General features: G+C 51.8%; 1 protein-coding gene across 1 annotated transcript; it reads right to left on the bottom strand.

The window, feature by feature from the left end:
* Positions 1-7,257: 7,257 nt before the first annotated feature.
* Positions 7,258-11,863, bottom strand: PTGES (prostaglandin E synthase). Its single transcript, XM_080630959.1, has 3 exons — positions 11,726-11,863; positions 10,237-10,319; positions 7,258-7,667 (listed from the first exon to the last, which is right to left on the bottom strand). The coding sequence occupies exons 1-3, from the start codon at positions 11,831-11,833 to the stop codon at positions 7,418-7,420; spliced, it is 441 nt and encodes a 146-aa protein (XP_080487085.1). The 5' UTR covers positions 11,834-11,863; the 3' UTR covers positions 7,258-7,417.
* Positions 11,864-19,287: the final 7,424 nt, after the last annotated feature.

Genomic DNA, 19,287 nt, shown 5'->3' with positions numbered 1-19,287 from the left:
AATGCAGCAATTGCTAAGGTGCTTCCTCCAGATAAACATCCTCTGGTGTGTGACACCAAGGCTGAAAGCATCCCAACTACACATGAGCAAGTCCCCACTGCTCCCAGGAGCATCCCCTCCCTGTCCCACCGAGGCTCTCACAGCAGCCACACATGGTACCCAGCACCTACACCCCAGGCAGGGGACTCACTCAGCACCCAAAGCTGGAGACCTGATGGGAGAACCAGGAGAGGAGCACATCTTCTCTGGCTGGGGGTGAACCAGCCCTTCCATCCTGCCCCTAGCCCCAGCTTTCTCTGGTCAATGCAGCCCCCTGGTTGGGAGCAACCACCTCCTCCCTTATCCACTGAGCAAAGTCACCCTGTGCCCCTCACGCCTATTTCCAGTGCTGGTGTCCCCCATTTGCCATACCAGAAGGGGAGCACACAGTTCCCCAGACCACAGCAAGAGACCACACAGACCTGACAAAAGCCAGGAAGGGGGTAAAAGATATCCACTGCAGATCAAGTTATTCACCATGAGAAACTCCACTTGGGGCAGGAAGAGGGGTCCGGGCTGGGGGGTTCCTATTCCCATGGAAAGCACAGGGCTCTTTTTTTGGTTGTACAAGATGAAACCACAGGGATATAAATGTCACTGCCTCTTTGAGAGCATTAATGAAAATAAACCCATCTAATAGTTTGCAGATGCCGTTTCTGTAAACCTAAAAAAAGCAGGGAATAAATATTTCTTCACTAAATATCTATATGTATATATATATTTGAAAACACTCACTCCTAAGCTGATGGCCCCTCTTTCACCGTGCTCTTGGCAGCTTATCACAGCTTGTCAGTCAATGCTGAGGACTCACCAAGACAAGATACAAACTGCACCCACAGAGGGGTAGCAGGACAGAGGGATTATTGTAATCCAACCTCCCTCTTGCCCTTTCCTATTTGTACATTTCAGCTTCTTGGAACAAGATCCACGGTGGATTTCCCTTTTTCTTTTTCCTCTCCTGCATGTCTCTGTTTTGGAAATTTTTGTAAGGTTTTTGTAAAAACAACTCTTGTGAAATAATGGAGGAATAAATATTTTACTGAGTAGAGATGGGTCTGTGAGCTCGATGGGAACGTGGCTCTTTCCTCGCTGGATGCTGTGGTTTCCCCACCTGCCCTGGGCAAGCAGGGGAACCGATGGTGGCATCTCGCAGCATCTCCCCAAGAACTGGATTTCATCCCAGGCTCCTAAACAGCAAGTGGTCCACATGCCCTGAGAGAAGGGCAGGATCAAGGTGGGAAGTGTGTTGAGAACCATGGAGCTGGGACAGGGTAGAGGGACCATACAGCTCTGCCAGGTTTCCCTCTGACTTGGGGACCTTTGAACTGATGCCTGGAGATGGTGGAAACTCAAGGGGCACAGAAAACAGCCTAACAAAGGTCCCTGTATGATAGCTAATTGCAGGGCCTTGCCAGATCCAAGTTACTTCATTCCAGGATAATGACTAGTGAGGATGGGCTCTCAAGGAAGAGGGCTTGATTTGCTTCTCCCTTTCAAAACCCCACTGGGAGTAGCAGACCCTATAGAATCTGACCCAGGCTGCTCACAAATTCCCTCTGCAGGGGAGCTCCACACAGGGACCAGAGAAACATGGGCATCCCTGGAGCTTTTTTCCCTCAGGTTTACAGAAATTGAGCTAAGAGGCAGGAGGGAGAAGAGTCAGATTCTGCACAGAGAACTAGCTAAAAGGTAAGAAACAAAAGGGTAAGAATAAACCATCAGCTTTTAGATTTCAGAGTACAAAGGCCCTCCAGTGCAGAGTAGGCACAGAGCACCCAAAAGCAGGGGGAAGCAGCCACTTACTTATTCATTAAGTGACTTATAGATCATTAAGGTCACTTGTCCAACCTCCTGCCTAGCCCCAGGCAGAGAACATCACCCAAGCAGCATCCTCGTGTCCTCAGCATGTGGCCAATGCAGAGCATCCCTTGGAGGGCATCCAGCCCTGATTCAAAAGACCCTTGGAAGCAAAGAGCTTGCAGATCCCAGGGCAGATTCTTCCAATGACTCATTACTGCATTACCGTTAACTGCTGGAAATATGTCACTTATTTCCTGCCTGAACTGTCCCAGATTCAGTTCAGGTCCCACTCGAGCAGAAGATTTCAACCCATGGTCCACCAGCTCCCAGGAGACAGACAAGCATGGAGAGCCACAGCTCACGTGGCAGGGTCTGCACTCCACAGGTAGGGATACACTGGGTGGAATGCTGCCAATCAAGAGGAGCTCAAAGGCACTTTGCTACCTCTCCTCCTCTTCCAGCATGGGAGGATTTTTCCTCCTAAGAAGCAGCCTGTCATGAACACATCCATCACCAGAACCCATTCCTGCAGGAGAGCTGATCTCCCTCCACACACCACAACTTCAAAGCTGCAAGAACACTATTTGCAGATTGCATTTCCTTTCCCAAAGGGCAAGGCTCAGCTGATGGGAGGACCTCCCTGTACCCCGTTTCCCTGTTTCTTACCCTGTGCCTGACACTTGTGCACAGCTTTCCAACTGCTGAAATGTTGAAGCTTGTCCCTGCAATACTTAAATGAGAACAACTTTGTATTGTCATCAGCACCAGCTGCCACGGCAGCGAGACAAAACAGAGCTCACATTTTCCAGCTCGCAGGGATGCCAGCCTGGTTATCCCCATCCAGACTGAATTACACAGACATGTAGCTGTTACAGCATCCTCCTCTCCCGCTATCCTTGTGCAGAGCCCTTCTCCCTCTGGTGGCAACGGGAAGGTCCAGAGACCCTGCTGACACCACTTCCGAGCTGCAGAAACACGTAGATGACAGCAGCATGTCATTTCTCAGCAGCTGAGCCCTTCCTGCGCTGAGGGATGTGTCAGTCACCCCAAACTCTGTGCTCTGTACAGAACGAGAGCAGCTTCTCCTTGCAGCTGATACTGATATTTTGCTGCTTCTTTCCAAATCCCAATAGGAAGCAACCTCGCACAGCAGAGAAGCTTTAGAGAAGCTGGATGGTAGCCACCCGCAGGGGGTGTGATGCTCTGTGATAATTTGGGAAGGGGGAGGAAGCAAAGGTTTCCTTTGTAGTGGGTGTTACAAAGCCAAGGAAGAGTTATTGCATCCAAGGAAGAATAACTGCATGTGGACACGCAGCATGAACAGGAGCGGGGCAGAGTATCTCGCCTACGGCTGATGGGTGCAGGAGCAGACATGAACCCCCTTCTCAACCCACTCCCCAGGGGATGATACCCAACATCCCTCCATTCCTCCCTCCCTCCATTCATCCATCCCTCCATCCCGAACACCTCAAGACCGCGGGTCCTGCCCACACGCGGGCTGGGTCTCGGTTGCTCTGGTCTCGGTGGCTCGGGGTGCGGGGGTGCCTCCGCCGCCGGTTCTCGCAGCCACACGAGGGTGCTGCAGCCCCGCGCAGAGAGCGCGGCCCGCGGTTGCCCGGCGGGGCCGGGGTGCGGAGCGAACCCCCCATCGCGCTGCGGTGCCCTTTCCACACGGGGCCAGGAACATCCCCCCCCCCCCGTCCGGTTCCTTCTTCCCTGCTGGGGCTGACACCCACAGCGCAAACAGGGGACACCTCAGAGCTCATATCCAGAGCGGGGTGACAGGGATAGAGTTTTCCTTGCTCCAAGTTCACCCTCGCATTTCCCTGCTCCTCTGTGATTATCTTTCCAGGGGACTAACCTCTGGGATGTCCATACCTGCAGAGCTGGCTCTTCCTACTCTCCCTATAAGTCACTGGAATCCACTGTTCATCAAGAGGAATAAAGGATTTTGTGTGGCAAAGCCCTATAGCATGAGGCAGAAGATCCCCATGTCTGCTAGAGGAAATGGGAGATGCTGAGAGGCCAGAGAAGGCAAAAGCATCCTGTGACCTGTGTCACAGGAGAGCTGCCCAAGGAGGGATCTTGGTATCAGACCCCACCAGGGAAAGGCCGGGATGATCAGGACCTGGGCAGCAGCTCAGACAGGTAAGGAAGAGGTAAGCCCAAAGCTCAGGGGTAGGAGGGATCCTGGTGCCGAATTGGCTGGAAGTGTATGAAAGGGGAAGCAGCTTGTGCTGGGTCATCGTTTGCTTTTCCCCCACCTCCAGACACCTTGGGCCCAGCAGAGCAGAAGGATGACACATCCTGATAGTGTGAATCATAGTCAAATACCAAACTCTGTTGTTCTGCAGTCACAGGTGGGTTTCACAGTGGTGCCAATTCAGGTTTGAAAACCAAGTTGCTGGCACATACAACACACATACCGGAAGAGACTGGTAGATGCAACCACCGTCCCCTGGAGTGGCAGAAGACCCTGGGCACATGTTTCCCATGCTGGAGCAGGAATGTGGGAGCTCCGAGCTTTTGGTTATTCTTTGTGAAGAGGCAGGAGGTGCTTTAGCTCATCACTTGCCCTGCATGCAGCAAACACCATCCACTGTGCCCAAGGCAGAGTCGGTGGCTCCAACCACCCCAGTCCTGGGAGAGCCCTCATGGGGCCTGGGGTGAGCAGGCAGCCAAGAGCCAGGCTCCATCCTGCCTCCCCCAAACCTCAGCAGCACTTCAAGCTCATGGCTGGGCCTCTCTGAAGTTTGCCTTGTGGGCTTCCCATGTTTGTTTTGTAGGAAGCAGGAAAGTTCACGTTCCCAAGCTTCCCTCGCACTGCAAGGTTTATTTTTTGATACATAAAAAAGAAGAAAGCAGAGCTCTGCCTGGGACCTCGGCATCAGCCCCAAGCACCAAACAGGCAGTTTAGAAGAGGCTGAAGGAGCTGGCAGCTTCAGGGGCTGGGGGAGGTTCTGCAGCCCAATTTCTTCCTTTTCATGCCAAAAACTCAGTCCCAGCTCCATCTCTAACCACAGCAACATGTATTGGAGAGAGTCCATCTTATAAACCACTGCCTTTCTTATTTGAAAGTAAAAGGCATGAGGGAAAGAAAAAACCTATCAAGTGGAGCCATTTCACCCCTCTCAACCACCTAATGTGGACACCAATGGGGCTGCACCTTCCAAACACCTACAGTCTAAGAAAATAGGGGAAAACCAGGAAAATAAGGCATTGGCTTGCCAGCAACCTACTGGCAAAAAGAGGGGCCTGCTGAGCTTGAAAAAACACAGGCAGCTCCTTTGCGAGTCTTAAGCACAGGAATGAGAGCAACCACATCTTACCTGGCCTTCTCCAGCCCTCCAGGATTTAAGCACCAGCTTGGCTCCAAAGGCAAGAAGCACCCAGCTGAGTGCAGGTGGGATGTGAAGAAAGCTTGCTGGGACAAAGCATCTCATATCATTAAATGCTTTGGGGGAAGCTGGGATGGAGAAAATTTGGGTGAACATCAAGCTTTGTAGCAACTTCCTTACCCTAGGAATGAAAACCAAACACGGCTGCTTCACACCCCTCCAGGTCTGCTGAATTTAAAGGATCAGCACAAATAATGCACACCTGGGAAAGAGCTTTCTCTGGGGGGCAGGCGGGTCTAGAGGAAAGGGATGTCTCTTTAAAAGTCCCAGAGGACACCACACTCTGCAATGAGATTTAGCAAAGTGCTTTGCCGCTGTGGAGCCATCCTGCTGGGCTGGACCCAGCTGCATCTACTGCTCCCGAAGGAAGGATGTATCAGAGCACAATGATTTGTTTTTATTGGGAATATTTGCTTCCTGCCACCAGGATGCAAGTGCAAGAGAAATGTACAGGGGGTTGAGACCTCGTGCACCATGTGAGGCAGAAAAGGCTTGTTAAGAGGGGTACGTGTTACCCAGCATCTGCTGAGGCTGTGTAAATGAGACGTGGCCAAGAGCAAAGTGCTGAACCTGCAGTCCTGCCCACCTTCCACATGTGGCAGGCTCTGTGTCCCCCCTGGGGATCAAGAGTTACTGGTGCAGGAGGTGCTGCCCAAGCTGGGCAATAGCTCAGAGCATCAGGCTGAGCTGGTGTTTCATCCCCTGCTTTGTACATGCAGGCACTCAGTAAGAGCATCTCCAAGGAGTTAAGTGAACAGCTTTAGAGCTTAGGACAGGTGGAAGGCAATTTATTTTCTGCTCATTCTGGTTTCCCCCTGTGATCTCAATAAATCTCTGCATTGCCGTCAGAGGCAGGAGGCACTGAACAGCAGAGACTTCCTCCTGCCTTGTCCTCCATAGGGCAAGGTGTGCTGTCTTTGCCTGGACCAGCAGCAGAGGAGCTCATGACGGTTTCTCGCCCTGCAATACCATGGTTTCAGGCTCTCCTCTCCAACGTGACAGCTTTCAGGTAACACCATGAAGCAGAGGTACTCTTCCGCTGGGTGGTTCAAAGCCACTTTGCTCATTTCCAGAGCTTCCTGCAAACACCAGCTAACACAGGCTGTGCACGGCATGGCAGCAGTGGACAGCAGGAAACAGCTGAAAGAAAACACCCCCCAAAGCGGTCACGGCACATTCCCCACATAGCAGTGGCCATTCTGCGGCCAGAGAAAGGCTACAAACAGAGGGAGAGAAGTTCCCTCTGCTGCCCCGAGAGTGTTTTCAGGCATCAGCGACATGTGAACGCAGATACTGCCCTTGGGAGAAAGCTCTGCCTGCAAACTGCAAGCCTCCTGTTTCGTGTGAGCATCTCAGTCTTTCCCGAAGTCCCAGAGCTTTGTTTCTGGCTCTCTGGGGGGTGATTCCTGCCGGCTGCTCCAGGCACATCCTCCTGCATCTTGCCATGGTGAGACTGAGGTGGAAAAGCCACGGCTGCTGCTGGCTGGGAGCTGCTGAACACTGGCTGTGGGGTGTCCTAGCTGGGACAGGCAGGCTCCTGCCTGCAGTGAGGCTCCCTGGCAGGGAGCTGAGTCCTGTGGTGTGAGGTGAGGCAGTGCTGGGAGCACTGAATGCTTCGATGGCTTCGCGTCACCCCTGAGGTTTCAACTTCCATGTTACACTGCCTGGCAGGCACCTACCCCTGTCCTCCTCATGGGGACCTACAGGACCCCCGTCCCCACAAACCTGCATGGATGGGCAGGAGGAAGACAGCTGTTTTATAACCTCCCTCTGCTGACCAAGAGGTTTCATGGGACCCTCACGATTTTCACTTCCTGATTGATGGGGTATTCGTAACCAAGGGGAAAGGGCACATCTGCCCCTTCCCAGTTCTGAATGCAGTTGGGCCAGAAAACCTTCTTTCTGCCAATGAACCCCTTCCTCGAGGGGTAGTGTGGGTGCTTTCCCCTCCCACCCTTAGCGGGAGCAAGAGAAAGGTGCCTCCGCATCCCCTTCCTACTCCACAGGGAGAGGTGCCCCTTCTCTCTGGTGACTTCCCTGCCCAATTTCAACAGCATGGGGACATACCATGTGCCCACACACACAGACACATGCACACTTACACATACACCGCCCAGTCCAGCTGGGAAACCAACAGAGTACAGAACAAAAGGGGTCTGGATGGTTGGTCCCACTGGGTGTTACCAGTACGGGGTGGTGGCAAGGAGGATCTGCAGAGCCATAGAGAAGCAGGGCAGCTGTGCCACACTGTAGGCCACGGAGCGCGTGGGGGCCTTCAGCTGCAGGAGGTAGGCAATGGTATGGATGATGCGTCCCACACAGAAGATGAAGAAGTGGATCCTGGCCACTGCAGGAGTGGGATCCAGCAGGGAGTAGATGGCTCCAAGGAAGAGGAAGGGAAAGATGTTCTCCATGTCATTTCGGTGGGCCCTGAAAGGGGAGATAAGGTTATTCCTTCCCACCAGGCTTCCCTCCTATCTCCCATTTACACGACAGAAGGTGGTTTCCCAACTGTAGTTTCTCCAGCAAAGGAGCTCACAGGATGGGAAGGTTCATGGCTTCACTCGTCTCCCTAAGTCCATCCAAAAGGGATCGAGGAAGAGCACCGTGAGCACTCCCTGCATTGTACCAGGAGCATCTCCTTAACTGGACCGTAGCCAGGTTGGAGGGACCACAGTGGCCATGTGATGGCACATGGGTACTTGTGGGGCCAAACCCTGTGCTCCATCTGAACATGCACCTGCCTGGCTGTCACAACATCAGGATCTGATCATTCATGTGGATTGCATCGCTTCTCCCCCAGGTACCATCCTTAAAAACCAGTCCCCGAAGCAGCAGCCTGTCCTCATCCTCCCACCACCTCTGACTCTCCCTCTTTTGTTCCCTTGCAATGCAAGACTTGCTTTCTCCAGCACAGGGCCCCGTGCTTTGATGAGGGGACTCACAGGTCATGCCTTGGTCAGTGGGGATGGATCTGGGCTGAAGAGTGACCCAGTCACGAGGCTCAGTTGCCTTTTCTCTGATATCTCTGAAGGTCTGAGAGGCAGAGATGAAGCCCTGATAAGAGCTGCCCTTTCTCCCCCATTCCTGTACCCAGGTATGTTTTTGCATATCCACAAGGCCAAGATAAAATTGTAAGCAATTTCTTCCCTGAAACAAAGGCCACGATGCCAAGAGGCTGCACAAGCTAAGATGTGGCCCAGAAGTTTTAGGGCCCTCTGTCACAGCTCATTAGGGCAGACACAGCCTGGAATAGACCTGGCTGAAAACTGGCTTTGGAAAAGAAGAGAGAGCTATGTTTCAAGCCCCTTCTCCTGCCCCTGGTGTCAGGTCTATGGAGCAGTTGTCCCTGTGCCCACAAGTATGGATGAATTGGCCTAGAAAAGACACTAAAGTGAGCCCTGCTGTTGTAGCAGCAATGCCAGGAGGACTCGGTGCACACAAACTGATCAGAACCTGGACACGGAGGAGACGTATTCCCTGCCAAGTGGAGAGCGGAGGGGGGGAGCAGGAAGCCCTCTGCTCCTCTTGGCCAGACAGCCCCTGGGCAGAGCCAGCCCCTTTCCAGACACAAGGACAGGCTCTCCTGCTCGCAATCCCCTTCACTTCCCAGCCCAGGGTCCCGCTTGCCTTCCCAAGCCAGGATCACCTCTGTGGGTACCACCACAAACCCCTCCCTCAGCCCAGCCAGGACCATGGTGATGAGCACGGTTTCCTTTGGTGTCAGCCATGCTGGGAGAGGGCAGCTGATGGACACCCACTGCCCCGGCCAAACCAGCCCCAAGGCCTCCAAGGTTCAGCAGGGATGGAAGGACAAACAGAAGAACAGGGAGGAGAAAGGAGAGGAAAGAGCTGAGATGCAGCCAGGGGCCTCTCTGCGAGGCAAGGGGGAAAGCCCCCTCCCGGCTGTCACTTGCTCTCCCCTGCTCTGCCCCTGCCCAGCAGCCCAGCCATGGCTCTGCTCCCACATCAGTAATGCCTGAGGAGAAATTCAGCATCACCCTTGTTCAGGGGAAACAGCTTGGGTTTAATCTGTATTCCCTGGGGCTGAGCACTTTAACTGCACAGTCAGATCCCAGACTGCTCCAGGTCTTTGCTGCAGCTCTGGTTATTTATTTTTATGGAAGTTTGTCTTTTTCTGACTAATCAAAAGAGGACCATTATTATTATTATTACTACCATTATTTTCTTTTTCCTAGCAAGGAAGCAGCTTGTTTGCCCTCCTCCTTCCTCTGGAAGCCTGGGGATTAGGGGGCACTGAATGTTTTCTATAGCAAATCTTGCAGGTGGTGAGAGGTGAGTGGTACAGTCCCCGACCCGGAGCAGAGCTGGCAGTCAAGAGCTCAGTAATGGCAGGACACAGCTCCAGCCCCTTTCCTGCAGATCACCTGAGATCCAGCCCAACACTTGGGGTACCTCCTTCTGGGTAAGGGGGATGGCAAACCAAGCCTGGGGCTTTATGACCCCATGTTTTACCTCTGGGGAACTGTAAGCCTCACAAAAGAGGGGGAAGATTCAGCATTTGCCCGGTTAGGGAGGAGAACTTACTACAGTCATTCCATACTCCTCCTAAATCCCCTCAAAAGGGCAGCCATATACAGGCTTGGGACCAGTTACAGAGTTCTGTGTTTAAGATGTGTGGGGATCTGGGGGGATTTGGGGTCCTGTTGGAACAAGACAGAGGAGCTTTTGGGCATGGGTACTGGACAAGACCTCGGGCTTGCAGGACTTTGAGCATCTAGGAATGAGCTTGTGTCAGAGTCGCCTGTTGGACCCAAACCTGGGTCCTTTCATGCGTCCTTGCTCCCAGCGCACACCACGCTCCCATTAAAGATTAAACTGCTTTAGTGCGCAGGGTCCCAGAGCTGAGCTCCAGGCATCCAACCCATCAAGGTAATTACTTAATTAACGAGCCTGTTAGCTTCCCTCTGCCGCTCTGCCAGCAGCTGCCAGGGATGTCCCTGCGGCACAGAGAATGCCAGCACTGCCGAGTACTCACCTGCGGCACCGCTCCACGTCGGGGTCCTCACGGTAGTACTGCAGTCCCCCATTGCGCAGCGCATCCTCTGGGTTAGCAAATGCCTGCAAGAAAGTCCCCATTCTATATATTTTAACGTTTTCACGGATGGAATTTCACAGGTAGAAGCTTCACCCCTCATCTTTAAGACCTGTGGGGATTTCTTCCTGCGGCAGTTTTTTACCACCCTTCACAAGCACAAGAGCAACTGCACTTCCATGTGCACAGACCTGGGGGTTAAACCCTGAACCTCCCGAGGGGTTTTCCTTATCCTCTGAAAAACCCAACTCTGCCCACCAAGCAGGTCCCAAACTGGGGGCTTCAAGGGAGCTCTGGCCTCATCCCTATCATCTTCTCCCCATTAAATCCATTTAAAGGAGGCTTTGCCAACTGCTGGCACAGTGTGCAGACACTGACTGCAGCACCCAAAACATAACCAGGGCTGACAGATTAGTTCACCCTACCAAGAAAGGATATTCCCTGGCTGACTGTTTGGCAGTGATACCGTGACTGAAACAGGCCCCAGGGAAACTGGATCCTACGCTAATCAAGTTACAAACAAAAATGACTTTATACGAGCTCCCCACCTATGCTCAGAAGCTGTTCTTCAAGGACCTAGTTACAAATGACAGCTCCACTTTGCAGCTTGGGAAGGACCCTGGTGCTTTCTTTAATCATGTTACAACCCCAGACTGTCCCAGGGCTAGAAACACAAGGGGAGAACCTAAACCATCAGTTATAGTGATACTACTGCACAGGGATATCTCTTTGTATTTTATCTAACGACAGAATCCTCTCCTTCCTGCTCTACTGCTGCAGTCACAAACTCCTCAAATACTTTAAAACAGATTTTACAGACAAGTTCAATTTGGGTGCAGGTAACAAAAAGCCCAGTTAACCCTGTCTCCTGATGGCACCTAGAGCTCCCAGTCCTCCCTGTATTTCCCCTGTGTCCAAGAACAATTTCCTTCAGCTATTGTATTTATTCCCCACAACTTTCTGCTCTCCTGGAGCATTCACGCAGCCTCTGAAAGCTCAAACGCTTTCTGCTACATTGCATGATTTCTTCTTCAACCTTTTCTTTCTGCTACATTGCATGATTTCTTCTTCAACCTTTTCTTCCCCTCTCCTTTTCTTCTAGACATGGCAAATGAACTGTAAACAGTTTCTGCAGAAGCAGCTCACCTGCATGGCACTTTATAGCTGAAATTATTATTTAGATTTGGATTCAGAAATGATAAACATCAAGCTCCAGATGGTAGAAGCAAACAATAAAGAGCCAAAGAGAAGCAAGATATTTATCTGCTGCAGCTACGAAATGTGGTTTGCTTTCAATTTAAGTCAAAGAAAACTCAGCTTGCTTCAGGAAAACTGTGTTGGCCTTTACAGGAATAGAAGAAGAAAGAAAAACTGCAGAAACCCAAAGAAAAAGGCAGAAAGAGAGAAGAAGGAAAAGGAAACAGGATCTTACCTTCTTTCTGAGTCTCACTTGTCCCGTGATGATGGCAACGACGTACATTTTTAAGATCAGGATTGTGCTGTAGAAGGTAAATGACATGAACACTTTGTTTTCCATCATTCTGGAAATGCCGCTCGGTCGCCTGCAGCACTCACAGCTGGTGGGGATCTCGCTTGGGCTGTGGGAGGGCTCTGCGAGAGAGGGGGCAGGAACAACCACACAGTCACCACCGCTCCTGCGGCTGAAGCCCACAGCCCCTGCACACCCCTCCCGGCTGATGTGGCAGAGCTGCGTCTGCTCCTCACACCCTGCTGCAACCAGATCCAGGAGGATGTGATGCCCCAAGCTGGGATACAACCCCCTGGACTGTGTGGGCCACAGCTTGAGCTCCTGGCTCCCTAAACCAGCCTACCACCTTCCCTCTGTTCCATCTCCCCTCCTTTTTGTGCGCAGTGGGACGGAGCTGCACAGAGCATCCATTGCCCAGCCACACACTGCTCACCCTCAACACGAGCTGATCAGACCTGGGAAGAAGGAGGAGTTATGAAGAAGGTAGGCACCTACCTCAGCCACATCCAGCCCTGTGCTCCCTCTGTCCTTGATCCTACAGCCCACCCATCAATGGCAGCCCTCCCAGTACTCCCCAGTCCCGCCCAGTGCAAGCTGAGCGCTCCCTTGGCAGCCAGCCCTCCCCTACACAGCCACCTGCAAGAGGGATGGGGCACAGGCGACAGCGCCATCCCTTGCCCCACCAGTGCCCATCACCGTGGGGTCTGGGCTGCCCCTGCACCCCCCAGCTGGGAGTGACCAGCTGGAAGCACAACTGTGCAGGTCCACAAAGCCCCAAACCTGCAAACGGCAGCCTCTCCAGCCCCAAACACTGCTGAGGAAAGAGTGGGATGTAAGCCTCTGCAAACCCCCTGCTCTTCCAATGCAAGCCTTTAACTCCTTCTTCCCCAGCCCTTTTTAACGTCTTAACTGCCATTGAGAAAAACTAATCCTGACCTTTCCAAGAAGGACCAGAATAACCCAAGAGGAGCATCACACTCAGCTCAGGACGAGCCCGGGTCCTGTCATTACAGACCCTGTTGCACAAGAACAGGTTTGTCCTCAGCAATGGGATGCTGGTAGCACCCACTCCGCAGGGAGAACAGGCTACAGGAGCCTTTGTCCTGAGGTGCTGGTGTGAAGTTAAGGCAGCCCCATGCTCTGGGCACAGCAGCCCTTGGCCCAGGTGATCCAGGAGGAAGGTTGATGTGAGCACAGGTTGGGTTATTTGGGCAGATCCGGAAGGATACCTGCTCCTGCTCAGGGAGTAGCTGAGGATGAAACCAGTCACCTCTCCATCTGATCAGTGTTATCCCAGCAACCCTGACCAGTGGCTGAGGGATGCCACAAGCCAACCCCTGCCTCTGCCTCCTTTCCATTTGCCTCTGAATCTCTTTTGCCATGGCTGTTCTGCCCTGATGCTGCAAACCCATAGCTTATTGTAATGCATTGCCTCAGCCTCATGACACTGGGTGTGCAGAGAGCCTCTGAAAACCCCAAACACCGGATTTCAGGTGAGAGGTACTTGCAGCTGGTCACCACCACCCTGCAGAACAAGCCCTGGCATAGCTCAGCTGTGAATGTCTTCACTGAGCTGCTTCCCCAGGGGTGGAATGGGGACACCAGGACACACAGCAGCCATATGGATTCAAACACCATGGTAAGAGCTGGAGTGTTCACCCTGGACCCCAGTTGTGCACTGCCACCAACCCCTCACACATCTCCCTGGAGCTCAGCAGGGTATTATAAACACAATGCTAAGAATAAGCTAAGAATAATGCTAAGAATAAGCAGCTGATGGCAAAGCCACATCCCAAACACTGCTCCCTCTCCCATCTCCCCTCTCCACTGCTGATAGGGAGCAAACCCATAGCAGAGAAGACCGGGAGGTGAGGCAAGGGCCTGACCAGCCCTGCAGCAGGGATGAGACTTTCTCCAGCAGCCCCTTCCCCAGCTCTCCTGGGAGCCTGGAGCCAAGGCAGGCAGCCAGACCCTTCATCACACCCTCCATGGAGCCGTTCCAGTTGTTACCAGCTGAGGATCCAGCCCATGGGCACTTCACCAGCGAGACCTTTTTCCTTCGTGCACCTTCTTCCCCTCCGGAGGCAGGCAGCATGCCTCCGTGAGCAGCAGGAATAAGCACAAGCTCAGTACCACCTGCAGACAAGCCAGGACTGATCCTGCTGGCTGGACAGACTTTCTCCTCAGCATTATCCAAACACTGGCAGGAAGCCCTGAACACTTTGCACCAGCAACCGGCACAAATTTAAATGGCAAAGAGTGATCAAGAAGCACAGTTTGTTTAGGCATGAGCCCATGGGGTACATCAGGTATAGGTGTTGTGTGTGCTGGGCAGGCTCTGTGGGGTACAAAACCCATGTGGTTATGCATTTCAGACCCTTTCATCATTACGCAGAGCTGAACTCCAATGGGGAGGGCAGTGTCTGTCAGCAAAGAATCTACATGGATGGGGATGAGGGGCAGAAGCTGCTTGTAAAGGCAGGTATAATGCTGCTAGGATCCCAGCTCCCACTTGTACTCTGAAGCTTAGGGGTCTCACACTAGGTAGAACACATCCACAGTCACTTCCGGGCTTTCCTGCCCTAAGGCAATGCAGCTGCCAGGAACAAGTTCAACCATCCCATTAATCTGGGTGGAAGCAGCCTGTTAATATTAGTTGTCTGATCCTCCTCCATGGATCACATCCTGCTGGGAGAGAGCTGTTGCTTGAAGAAGACCAGGTCCTAAGGGCAATACGCCTTTAAACTACAAGCCATGTCCTAAGGCTTTTTAGCACAGGAGGTCCCTACCCAGGACAAAACTCACTCAGACCCAACACTGCAAGCAAAAGCACTGCATTTTGGGGAGAAATGATTAAGAATCAGGGTCAGATTTGAAAGATGTAGTCACCAGGTTAGCGTGACCTCAGGAGCTGGGGGGAGAGGATGGAGGGGTTTGCTGGAAAAGGAAATGAACTGCAGCAGGCAGAAGGAATGAAAAATACATGGGAGATGCTTGAGAAAAGTACTTTAAAAGAGAAGCCTCTAATAACAACCCTGCTTTGGAGAGATTATGGAATAAAAATCACTCTCAGTTCCCACAAGGTTGGTGTTTATTTGACCAGCTGAACTGCACTGCAGTATTATAGCTACATGCTATTGCTATGCTGGGGAATTTCCTGGTGGCAGCTATACGAGAGGGTTGGTTGTGTAATAAATGTTTGCCAGTGGAGCACAGGCACGTATGCTAGGGTGGCATGGCCTGGGCTCCAACCTGATCTCAAGGGGCAGCACATGCTTTGGGCAATTACAGCTCAGAATTCCCAGCATTTTCCCACGTGCAATTACATCCCACAGCACAGGTTGGGCAAAGAGCCGGAGGGGACCACTCCAGCCTGGAGGAGCCAGGCAGGCGGGTGGCACTTCTCTAGCATGCTCCCACATGCTGGTGAAGAAGGTACAGAACCCAGCTGGGATTTTGCCTGCCCGTGGCTCCAAGCAGTGCTGAGCCATATTCCTGGCTTGTTCGGATGCTGCCGTGGGCGCTGCTGCCCTCCTTCCCAGCCATTTCTTCCTGCTGTTTCCAGTACAGAGCCTCAAAGCCTGCAGACATGCCCTGCTCCAGTGATCACTTGCCCTGGGAAATCTAACTGCCCACGGGAGGTTGTGCTGTGCTGGCTCATCAAGCACAGCCACGTTTTCAAGTAAAGGCATGAGCAGGTTAGCTATTTATTAAAGAGAAAGGTGCTCCACCTGCGTTCACTCCTTAGCCTGCAAGAAAAGTCACATCACTGTGACGCACTTTCTGCCCCAGATGAATGAAATCCCGTTGCTTCACCTGCAGCTCCCCTTCTCCTGAAACAAACGGGATGCTTCAGCCTTTGGCAAACTCAGGCAGATTTTGTCTGGTTCGTATTTTAAAGCGACTGTACTGGCTGGAGCTCTCTGAGAGGCCTCGGGCAGGAGGAATGTAGGATCAGGCTCTCCCAAATAGTCCTTCAGAAGACCAGATGCCTGCAGCAGGAGGAATCCAGCAGGAGAGGCCCCGGGGAAGGGGCAGGGGTGCAGTGGCTCTGGGTCTCAGGCAATGAAGAGGAGCAGAGGAAGCTGCCGTTCCTCAGCCAGCCCCTGACAGGGATCAGGCCCAGGGCCAAGTGAGAGGCGGTGGCACATCCTCCTGCCTCCTCCCTCCAGCTCCATCCACCCTTCCTGCCTGCTCCCAGGACACTGCCCTGCTCTCAGCCACAATCCTGCCCCAAGATATCATGCCCACCCTGGCTGCAGGGGAGTCACCGTGTCCCCTGCTGCTGTGACAGCAAGGAGACACTGCAAGAGAGGCCATCAGGTTATGAGCATGTGGGAGGCAGACTATTTTCTCTTATTCTGAGCCTCACATGGATTCATGCCTGGGCTTTCTCTTAGAGGAAAGAATTCTTTGGCTATGCTGCTCTGTGCCTTCAGAGATGCAACCCCGCAGGGAGAGCGGCTGAGAGAAGTTATTCCTGCTCTCCCCTGCTTTCTCCTTCTGATCCAGCTGGCTTAAAGGGTGGTTTTAAGGCAAAGCTGCACCTGTCAATGGTGCCATGGAGCTAAGGTGGGAAACAGTGGTCAGGGTTTGGAGTGTGGGGGAAGTCAGCATCTCTCTCAGCCACAACACAGCAACTCGTGATGTCTTTCTCCTCCCAAAAACGAGATCCCTGTAAACAGCATGCAAAACTCACTTATGTTATTGCCCAAAAAGAGGGAGTTTCCCCTCCAGACTGGGAGAGAAGAGAAACAAATCCTGCTGCCAAAAAATTCAGAATTGGAAAACATTTCCTAGGCTTCATGCATTTGGAAAACTACAAAGTAAATACAGATTCCCTGGTGGAATAGTCTTGAGCAAAAACAAAGGTAAAGGATGCTGCATGGTCCTGCTGTGTTATGGAGAAATGGGAATCAGGGCACTTTTTACAGCATGAAGAGCACTGGCTCACTAACAAGGCTTGGAGACAAAGCAGATGCGGTCCCAGATTTCGGCCTTATGGAGACCTGGCGTTCAACAGCAGATGAGCAGCTTCAAGGAGCAAAGTATAAAACAAACCAAGATGGTCCATCTCTTTTTCAGAGCCTGACCAAGGGCTGTGATCTTCTGCTATGCAGATCCACAGGGCTCTGCTTGCAATGGGGTGTCCAGTTTAAGAACAGGGAGCTTTTTTAGCTCCTGGGCTGCTAACTCTGCCCTGAAACCTACGAAGACCAGCAGGCTTCAGAGCTCACCCATTCTAAAGCCTTTAAAGTCCTGTTTTTAACTGAAAGGCTTCAAGTTGTCACAGAGACACAGAAACATAGGACAAGAACGAATGGAAAGGTCAGTGCTTCATTACCTGTCCCTGACCCCAGCGAAGAGTGGCTACACCATCCTGGTGAGACCAACTCTAAAGGAGACCCTTTCTTCATGGCCTTGCTATAGAGCTTCACACACCCCAAAGCTTTCCAAACCAAAGAGCTTATTTTTAAGCCCCCCAAGTTCTCTGCATCCCCTCCATCATCCCTAGATTAAACAGCAGCATTCGCTCCCTCCCTTCCTCATAGATCGTGATTTCTGAGTCTCTTTATCACCCTGTTGATCTCCTAAATACTCTCACTTCTGCAAGCAAGGTCCTCAGCAGGAGGGTGCCTGGGCTTCCTGGGGTGGCAGAGCAGAGCCTCTGACTCAGGCAGCAGTCAGAGCTTCTCGGCAGTTTCAGGTTTTCTGAGTCACTTGTCAGCCCATAGCTATGCTCCAGCTGCATGTTAAAACTTTCCCTTTCTTTTCCCTGCAAGGGCTGACGCACACCACTTCTATTGGGCTTGCTTCTGCATCTCAGGAGCCAGGAAGAAGGTGGTCAAGGGCTCAGCTCTGACATTTATCTATAAACACCCTCCCCATAATCAGTCTGGAAAGCAAGGAGTAATTTAGCTGCATTGTTTTACAGCTCCCATTGCCTGGAAGTTTTTTACTGTGCTGTGCTGTTGTCTCAGTTATCCTCTTGCTCACAGCGGTGGGAGCACTCGCAGAGCCTAAGCCAGGCTGCAGTCACATCCTGGGGCAGCAGAATTGGAGATAAGGAGAAGGGAATGAAGCTCACAGGCTCTTGCCTGGATGTCAGAGCAGGGATTACATACCCTGTGCAATGCAGCATCTACTGCACTTGAGACTTAAACCAGTGCATGGCTCCCAAACCCACAGTGAGCAAACAGAAAGGAATATAGGACCAGACAACCTCCCAGAGAGTGATCCCCTGACTTCATCAAGATCAGAATTTGGCTTGAATGATGCAAGGAAGTAAAGGAACCTTTCCATGGTGCCCTTGGGCTAACTACCCTCAGATTTCTTCCCTGCCTGAATGATCCATTAGCAGGACTCCAGGAACCTTTAATTACTCTCCTGATTTTAGGGTGTATCCTCATGTCCACGGTGTGTGCCCAGAAATCTGCTCCACCCTGTGTTTATGCAACCCCCATGAGGAGATATGTGCTCATTGCAAATATTTATAAAGCAGCAGAATGCATCTCTCTAGCACACCACGTTTCTCTTAACAGTGCCACCAACTCAGCCAAAGCTGAACAAGAAGTGATCCCCCTTTAGCAGGAGAGAAGCTGGATCCAGGTGGAAAAGGCATAGGGACAGGAGGCTATGGCATGCTCTGGCCACATTAGCAGGGCCAGGTGTCCCACAAGGAGAGTTAGGGAACAAAAAGGGGTAGCGAGCTGTGCTGCACCAAACCACACTGGGGATGTTTGTGCATGTGTTTGCTGGTAGAAGCGAGCTGCTGCTCTTGCACAGGAGTAGGGATTCTGGCTGTACCAGCCATTGGGCACACTGTGGATTCAAGGCAGGATATGCCTCTGTGGTAGCTAGAAATGGACTGAGGTTCTCTGGCCTCATACACCCTGGTTCAGCCAGTCTTCAGAGGATGGAGATTAACTTAAGCTCTGAATCACAAGGTTTAATTCTCTTTCTTGCTAATTTTTTGTCGTACATGACGGTAATGCTTGATTATTACATGCGTCAAGTCACTGTCCAAACTGTTAAAATTGAATTACTTCCTGGGGCAACAATGAAACACGATTTAAATTAAGATTATGGTGATAATAATAACAATAACAATAACCTTTTTATGGGATCTCCTTCTCCTCTTGTTCATGTCACAGTGAGACATGCAGGGGTGTAGGAAGAACAGTTCTTGCTCAGCTTTGACTAGTGTATTCCTCCTTCAATACAAGCCTGTAAAATCACCTCTTACTCAGCTTTACCACAGTCTCCTTTGCTTTCATCTCTCTTCAAAGGAGATTCCTCCATGCTTTTGATTATCCCAGTCATACTTTCTTATTTCTCTCCAACACTGAAGTGAGCAGATGACCAGCACATGACTGCCAACTCCTTTCACCCCTTGCACTCTAAATGTCCTTCGGCCTCCTAATTGCTCATTTTTCTTTTCAATGCCACAAGTCCTCACTGCGGGGTCCAGGATGACTCCACACCGAGTTATTTAGTCCTCTGGA

The sequence above is a fragment of the Psittacula echo genome (assembly GCF_963264785.1).
Source record: "Psittacula echo genome assembly, chromosome: 16".
Lineage (NCBI taxonomy): Eukaryota > Metazoa > Chordata > Aves > Psittaciformes > Psittacidae > Psittacula > Psittacula echo.
This window is presented reverse-complemented; position numbering and strand designations above follow the sequence as displayed.